The sequence below is a fragment of the Cetorhinus maximus genome, chromosome 25 (assembly GCF_964194155.1).
Source record: "Cetorhinus maximus chromosome 25, sCetMax3.hap1.1, whole genome shotgun sequence".
Classification (NCBI taxonomy): Eukaryota; Metazoa; Chordata; class Chondrichthyes; order Lamniformes; family Cetorhinidae; genus Cetorhinus; species Cetorhinus maximus.
Genome location: NC_135903.1, coordinates 12,769,617 through 12,778,218, shown reverse-complemented (window position 1 = coordinate 12,778,218; position 8,602 = coordinate 12,769,617). Strand labels below are relative to the sequence as shown.

At 46.7% G+C, this 8,602-nt stretch overlaps 1 protein-coding gene across 1 annotated transcript; it reads right to left on the bottom strand.

Annotated features, from left to right (window-relative positions):
• Positions 1 to 1,940: 1,940 nt before the first annotated feature.
• Positions 1,941 to 8,273, bottom strand: LOC144667904 (keratin, type I cytoskeletal 19-like). The gene is made up of 8 exons (XM_078529500.1): positions 7,825 to 8,273; positions 6,879 to 6,961; positions 6,100 to 6,256; positions 5,846 to 6,007; positions 4,677 to 4,802; positions 4,372 to 4,589; positions 3,525 to 3,592; positions 1,941 to 2,187 (listed from the first exon to the last, which is right to left on the bottom strand). Exons 1-8 carry the CDS (start codon positions 8,227 to 8,229, stop codon positions 2,093 to 2,095), a joined length of 1,314 nt encoding a protein of 437 aa, XP_078385626.1. The 5' UTR covers positions 8,230 to 8,273; the 3' UTR covers positions 1,941 to 2,092.
• Between the last annotated feature and the right edge of the window lie 329 nt (positions 8,274 to 8,602).

Genomic DNA, 8,602 nt, shown 5'->3' with positions numbered 1-8,602 from the left:
TGCCAGGGAGACGGGTTGAGTTGGTAGCTGGGGAATGGAGCTTGTAGCGCGGGCTCAGACAAAGCCTTTGGCCTTCCAATATTTGAAGGAAATTTCTGCTCATCCAGCACTGGATAGCGGATAAGCAGTCTGATCACTTGCCAACCCCAGAGGGGTCGAGAGAGGAGGTGGGATTGAGCTGGGTGTCATCAGCGCACATGTGAAAACTAACCCTGTGGTTTTGGATATGACAGCAAGAGAAAACATGTGAATGAGAAATAGGAGGGCTGAAGGATAGACTCCTTTGGGGGAACATCAGGAGGATCAGTGTGGGAGCAGGAAGCGAGGCCATGGCAAGTGACTCTCTGGCTACGATTGGATAGATTAGAATGGAAGCAGGCAGGACTTTCTGGCCCCGCCCTCTGTTGGGATGGTCCAGTCCTGCTGAAAGTCAATGGACTGGACGGCCGAAACTTCCGAGGTGGATCCATCCAGCCCCAAGAGGGCTGGAAAATCCCGGCCATTGGCTAAAGATTAAAGCCAGACCTTTCAGGAGTGAAATTAGGAAATGATTCTACACACAAAGTGTGGTAGCAGTTTGGAATTCTCTTCCACAAACAGCAACCCACTTAACCTCATCCCATCACTGCCCCCTGCCCATCCCCTGACTGCCCCCTGCCCACCCCCTCACTGTACCCTTCCCCACCCTCTCACCTCACCCTCCTCACCCTCACACCCTATCCTCCCCATACCCCCAACCCTCTCCAATCAGTTGCTATATCTGCCATTGGCAGGGGTGTGGTCACAGAACGCCGATTGCGCCATGGGTATGAGGGTGGCAATTGCTGCTAGTGGGTCTCTCTATGGAGCGTCTGTTAAAGGTCCCCCCCTCCCGGGGAGGCTGCCACCCAGCAGTCCCCCTACAGGGTGGATTCACAACCCTTTTGAGTGAAGAAATTTCTGCTCATCTCAGTCCTAAATGATCAGCCCCTTATCCAGAGACTGGGCCCCCCTCCCCCTGTTCTGGACACCCCAGGCAGGGGAAACAACCTCTGAGCATCCAACACCAGCTGCCTCAACTACAAGCTCTAGATGTACATTTACTTCTGTGTTCAAACTTAGGATGCAGTCACTTTGATGACAAGTTTGAAAGTTATGTTTAACTCACCACGTATTTCCTCTGTGACTACAATCTTCTTGCCTATATCTTTTTTGTTGTTTGTGTAGTTGTTACTTGGCTGGTAAAAATAAACAGTAATCAGTAAATATCCAGGAATCCCTCCAGCAAGGGCTGGGTGTGTGTGAGTGTATAGAAAGAATACGCATTTGTAAAGCACCTTTCAGAACCTCAGGAATGTCCCAAAGCATTTTACAGCCGGTTGATGTTTAGTATCTCATTAAGATCATGTGGAAGTGTAGTGGTTCTGTTACTGGGCTAATAGTCCAGGGAGCAGGAGTACAAATCTCACCGGTTTGAGAATTGGAATTTCGTTTTATACAAATCTGTAAATTAATGGCCAATTTCAGCCTCAATTATGAGCTCGAGACTGTCTCGGGGCAAGAGAAATTCCATTGAGACAGCTGAATTATTCAATAATTTCAATTAAGTAATTTAAATAACACAGCAATGTGGAAATTCAGTGTTAAAACTAAATCTCTTTGGCCAAGCTTTTGGTCACTTACCCTAACATCTCCTTGTGGTTCAGTGTCAACGCTCCTGTGAAACACTTTGGGATTAAAAGGTATTATATAAATACACATTGATATAGATTGTAATTGGTGAAAACCCTTATTTCATTTGCAACAGAGAGAATGTCCTATTTTCTAATCCCACCCCGAGGTTCCTGGTCTCTGACTGTGGGAACCCCCTGGCCCCTAGACATGGGAGCTGGTTGAAGTTTCCAGAGATATTCGAAGGAAGACTTGTGTCTGCTGGGAGGAGCTGAAAACACAAATGAGGATAACTGTTCCCACAAGACTTTATTAAATGCTCAGAAATACAGAGAAAGGGAAATCATTAAGAGTTGTGTTTATTAGGTTTGATTATCTCTTCTGGTTAGATGACTTTTACTTTGTTCTTTTCCCAGCTTTTTCCAAAGTGTTGAACATTCTATTAGTTGACATCGACTTCCTCTGTATGTGAAGAAACCACTTGCCCATTAATCGATTCTTCCACCACAGTCTTCACTCTCTTCGTAATGACAGGTTCTTTAAGAAAAAGAAATAACCAGTGGCTTAGTTAGAGACTAATTGATGCATTCATTAAATCAGTAGTTGCTAACGTTAAATTTATGATGTTACAGTTCTGACCACACCTCGGTTGCCAACTTGCGGTACATATTCCTGGAGGTTTCATCACAGGACCTTCTGTCCCCACCCTCTCCTCATTGGTCATGCATCACACCCATCTTCAGAGCTCCGCCTCCCCACTCCCCTGTCATTGGTCACCCAATAAGGCACTTACTGGGTCCCTCCCCTATATTCCTCATTGGCCACCCACTACCTCCGTTCTTGCTGGGCCCTGCCCCTTTCTCCCTCTATAGGTTCCCCAACATCTCAATCCTTGTATTTATTGCTTTATATTGTGTGGCATTTAAGTATTTTATGTGGCATAATACAAGGTGGCAGTATATTCTACACCGTCAATTTTATTTCTTAAATCCTGCCCAGGAAGACTACAGAGCACAATTCACCACCCAGTCCATTCTCCCTCTTGATCCCTGGCTCCCTACCTGGGTTTCCCCCTAGCCTCCATTCTTGAGGGTATCACAGGATGAATGAGCAGCCGAATGCTGAGTGTGGCCATTACTCAGGAGAGCTTAGATGGTCGGGGTTATCTGGCTAATCAATCATGAGGGCATTGGGGGAGGAGTTGAATTCTTTCCTGAATACGTACAGACTTCAATGGATATCAAATCAGGAGTGGGGACCCAACCAGATTTCTGTTTCTCTAATTATTGTGGCAGTGAAGTGAATTGTAGCAGCCTCATTGTTCCTCTGGTTGGAAGCAGACTTTCTTGCTGTGCGTGACTCAGTACCACAGCAGAGAGTGAAGTTATGGAATGAGGGGTCTGGGAACTGTTGGCTCTCCCTGCCTCTGTCACTCAGCATGTTAAGAACATAAGAAAATTGGTCAAGCAGCCTGTCGAACCTGCTCCACTATTCATCTGACCTTGGACCTCAATTCCACTTCAGCACCTGAACCCATATTCCTCAAGTCCTCTGGAGACCAAAGGTCTATTAGTCTCAACGTTCAGTGTATTCAACGACTGAGTATCCACAGCTTCCTGGGCTAGAGAATTCCAAAGATTCACAACCCTTTTGAGTGAAGAAATTTCTCCTCATCTCAATCCTAAATGATCAGCCCCTTATCCAGAGACTGGGACCCCCTTCCCCTGTTCTGGACACCCCAGGCAGGGGAAACAACCTCTGAGCATCCAACACCAGCTGCCTCAACTACAAGCTCTAGGTGTACATTTACTTCTGTGTTCAAACTTATGATGCAGTCACTTTGATGACAAGTTTGAAAGTTATGTTTAACTCACCACGTATTTCCTCTGTGACCACAATCTTTTTGCTTATATCTTTTGTTGTTTGTGTAGTTGTTACTTGGCTGGTAAAAATAAACAGTAATCAGTAAATATCCAGGAATCCCTCCAGCAAGGGCTGGGTGTGTGTGAGTGTATAGAAAGAATATGCATTTGTAAAGCACCTTTCAGAACCTCAGGAATGCCCCAAAGCATTTTACAGCCGGTTGATGTTTAGTATCTCATTAAGATCATGTGGAAGTGTAGTGGTTCTGTTACTGGGCTAATAGTCCAGGGAGCAGGAGTCCAAATCTCACCGGTTTGAGAATTGGAATTTCGTTTTATAGAAATCTGTAAATTAATGGCCGATTTCAGCCTCAATTATGAGCTCAAGACTGTCTCGGGGCAAGAGAAATTCCATTGAGACAATTAAAATTATTGAATAATTCAGCTAAGTAACATAAATAACACAACAATGTGGAAATTCAGTGTTTAAACATCTGGATTACTGCGACACCACTCAGGCTATAGGATGTCTGTGCAGAGAAAGGAAAAATATCCCAAGTGCAGACAGGGTGATCTTTGAAGGTTGGTGCCTAAACATCTCTGGGACAGGATAGGGAGACAGTTAATCTAGCATAGCACAAATTTGATAATAGAGTAACAAGGATTGATCCTGACACTGGTTCTGAAATGCAAAGTGTTCCAAATTTCACACTAACGTCCCTTATTAAGGAGCACAAAGTTCATCAAAATCCCCCAAAGTAACTCTACAGACAGTAATAATTCCGAAGCCATGTCTAACATATTTAGTTAGGGGGGGTTAGGCTGTCAGGAGCTGGGTTTAATTTGGTGACTCTCTTACCCAGATCCTCCTTCGAGCAGGCGACGATATGTGGCAATTTCCATTTCCAGTCTACTTTTAATATCCAGCAGGTCAGCATAGTCTTTGACATGTTGGTCTACTTTCAGCCGGATTTCCACCAGCTCTGCCTCCAGTTTGTTGATGGTCAGCTGAACTCTGTTGTACTCCTCGCTGCAACGAAGCTCAGTGTCCTTAAGAGTCGCATTTAGAGATCCAATCTGCACACAAACAAACAGTGATTAGTCAGACCTGCACTTCCAATAAAGCCAGGGACAGAGGTTGCTGCTCTCCTGTGTTGTACTCACCATGCTGAGCTGGGTCTGGAGCTCCATATCCAGTCCCTGCACAGTGTGCCTCAGTTGGACGAGCTGTGACTTCTCTGCTTGAAGGGCCTCGGTATTAACAGCAAATTCCTGCTGCACAGTCACACACTGAAACAAACAATTAAGAGAAGTCTTCAACCAACAATGGACTTGGTTTTCACCAAAACCACTAACTCTCTATTATCTGTCTGGTGTTCGAACAATCAAAGGTTGACATTTGTCATTAACTCAACTCTGTCCCAAAAATTATGCCAATTTGGTTCAGGCCATTTTGAAATCAGACCTCCAAATGTCATGTTATCCCAGGATGGAGATAAAATAGCAACATGACAACCTATTTATTGTTTCCAGTCTGATGCTGAAGGTATTTTCTTACGTGTTACACTGAGGAAGATGGGGAATTGGAGAATTTCAGAGATGAATTTTTAATCAGCCATGGAGGCAGAACTGGAGGTGGACAGGTCTGCAATTTCCCACCAGTGGCAATATGCTGCTTTATCCACAGTGACCATCTCCAGGCCATTTTCATTCAGGCCGAAGGATGATGGCTTCATAACCGCGAGTGGCAGGTAGCCCGTTAGGCTAGTTAGTGGGCCACTCTCTACACACTGACTGCAATTTTCCAATCAGAATGTGCAAACCCCACCCCACACCCCTCTGCCCCCCCTCCGCCTCTGACACTGAGGTCAAAACATGATCACGGGGAGGAGTCAGCCCCACCCCCGGGCAGGAGCCCGCACTCTGTCCGGGGACCAATTCCCCCACCATCCCCTCACCTCTGCTGGCATCAGGCAGGCTTCAGAGGATGCCTCCATCTTGCAGCCCTGTTTTTCTCCTATCCACATTGACAGGGCCCCCCTGAGCCTGGGGCTGCTGATCTGACCTCCTATTGGTCCTCCAACTTCAGGAAGCCACCTCTTAACCTTAATTGGATGGTGAGTGCACGCCATTGGCCAGTTTGTCAAGCACTGACATGGTGTTGGGAAATATACCCAATGTTGGAGGCCAGAGCAAAAATTCAGCCTCTGGGTTTCTGCTCAGAGAGGCCACTTATTTTCAGTTACTTAAATTTTGATTTTCTGAACTGAAGGATGTGATAGTTCAGTGATCACATTGGAATAACATAATAATCCCAGATTTCCCCCAATTACCTGCTGCCTGTACCATTCTTCAGCTTCACTCTTGTTCTTTTTCGTGATATCGTCATATTGCTGCCGCATCTCTTCCAGCATCTTAGACAAATCAGGGGACTGTTCGGTTGTGACATCTACAGTGACATTGCCAGATATCTGACCACGCAGTCCCCTAAGCTCCTGCAGAGAAAATATTCAGTTAGTTTATACTCCCAAATCTTAAAGGAGCACTCAACTCAGTAGAATCATTTACCAAAATGGAAGTTACTTACCTCCTCATGGTTTTTCCTGATGTAGATTAGTTCCTCCTTTAGACCCTCAATCTGCATTTCCAGCTGACTCTTCTCCAGTGTCATATCATCCAACACTGTACGCAGTCCATTAATATCTCCGTCCACTGCCATTCTAATTCCTAATTCAGCTTCAAATCTATAGAGACAGAAAAAAGGGGGAAAATCTCTCTTATTACTTGTTGTCTAATGCTGAAGTTAAGAGGTATTCCCTTGCATTCTACAGTAGGATTCCTGATTTAAATCATCTTCCCTGAGCGGGTTGAGAATAATATTCCAGATTTCTCCTTCCCCCTAGGTACTTCAGCCTCTCCTTGGAGATTACATACCTGTTGGTTGGACAAGTCTGGTCAGGACACGCCAGGCATCATGAGTATGAAGCAGCTGCTCTTTTCCTGGCTTAACTTACAAACCAGCATTCCGGCTTCAGTTACAAATGTTTTCTCTGTTTTCTGAAATAACTAAGACGCTTGGTCTTCAGTATCTGTACAGTTCTCCTGAGAAAGGATCGAGATGGTCTCTCCATCAGAGGGAAATAACAGGAGACATTTTAAGTAATTCTTTAAATGTACCCAAATCTGGAAGATTATTTCTTGGACCAAATACCCTCCGGTCAGCAGCAAAAGGTGAGAATGATGTAGGTGCAGGAAAAAGTTGCAAGTGGATGACGAGGAAGACAAATCAGCAGGATAGGTGGGATCGGAGAATAAAGCACACCGTCAGCACAAAGACATTAAACAGCTACATTTATTATTACTTACTTGGTTTTGAAATCTTCAGCAGCAAGTTTGGAGTTATCAATCTGCAGCATAAGCCTGGAGTTATCAAGGATGAGATCAGTAATCTGTGAAAAATGGAGATTAATAATAAATTACACAGATTCTGAGAGAGTGTGAGAAGAAAGCAGCCAGCAGTAACATCACTTACAGTTTGCCACGCTTTCAGTTTATATAGTGCTAGATTATCCCATTGTGAGACACTGCAGGCTCCACATTCCATGTGCATCTCCTGCACTGGTCTCCCTCCCGCAGGTTTGCTGCCCCCATCTGCTGCTCTTCCACCCCCCACCCCCAGTTCGCTGCCCTTCTGTCCCCTACCCCCAGTCTGCAGCTCCTCTGTCCCCATGCCCCCATATCCCTGGCCACCCCTTGCAATCTGCTGCCCCTCCCTCAATCATTGAGCCTGGAACATTCAAAGAATTTGTCCCAGCTCCCACTTGTACTACACCTGGTGTTGTTTCTGTTTCCCCAGTTTCTACCTATCATCTATTCCGCCTTCGCTCCCCATGCGCCAGGTCTCATCACTATAAGCTGTTGGAGCCAGCTCCAGTGTGGGACTTTCAACAGAAAAAACACACCAACATTGACTCTCATTTCCCAGGCCACATCTGCACTCCTGGAATTCCAGCCTCTTGAGCAGCCTCCATGTTTCAATGGATGGTCATAGCCACCCCTACCTGTATAGTTACCTGTACCCCAAGCTCTGGAATTCCCCTCCTCTACCTCCTCTACCTCACTTTCCTCCTGATGCTCCTCAAAACCTTCCTCCTCGACCAAGCTTTTGGTCGTCGGACCTTAATATCAGCTTGTTCCATTTGCCTGGGTTTGTGTTGCCAGGTTCCTGGGAGGTGCCTTGGGAGGCTTTATGGCGTTACGGGCGCTCTCTGAGAGAATAGCGGGTAGAGGCTGCAGCTAGAAAAGGTCTCACCTGGTCACGGAAATCTTTAATGGTGCCCCAGTGAACGCTCCAGTCCCTGACAGCCGGACCCGCTTTCTCAAGGATCTGACGGATCTCCAGCTCCATTTTGCTGTTGGAAGTTTCCAAGGAGCGGACCCTGTCCAGGTAACTGGCCAGGCGCTCGTTCAGGTTCTGCATGGTTGTCTTCTCATTGAAGCCTCCAGCCGAGGAGGTGGAGGAGGAGAAGGAGAAGGAGCCCGAGCCCAGGGCGCTCCCCAGCCCCGAACCCGCACTCACCGAGGCGATGCGGGTCCCCATCCCGGCGCCGTACAAACTCTGAGAGCGGGAAGCGCCCCCGCCGCTTCGGACCAGTCGCACGGAGGATGAACCATGACGGCTGGATCCGCCAAACGAGGACCTGAAGCTGATACTCATGGTGCTAGAGGCTGTAGACAAGTGAGAGCCAGAAACTGCAAAGCTCAGAGCCTGTCTCCCCTCCTTATATCCCATCCCCAAAGGGCGTTCCTACCGCTCCTCTCCTCACACATTGGCTGGGAGAAGAGCCAGCAAACCCCCCCCAAGGACTGCTGCTCTCAGCTAAAACCACTCATTCCTTAACCGGGACAGAGTTTGACATTTGGATGAATGGGGCGGGGACCCTTCCAGAGACACACCCTGGGCTGGGCTCCACTCATTGCAAAGAATTGATCCACTTTCCCATGACGGTCTTCAGGCAAGATTTGCAGAATTGGTGTCAAATTCCATTCTGCAAAAAATAATGTCCTTATTTGACCTGTCTGTTTTCGCG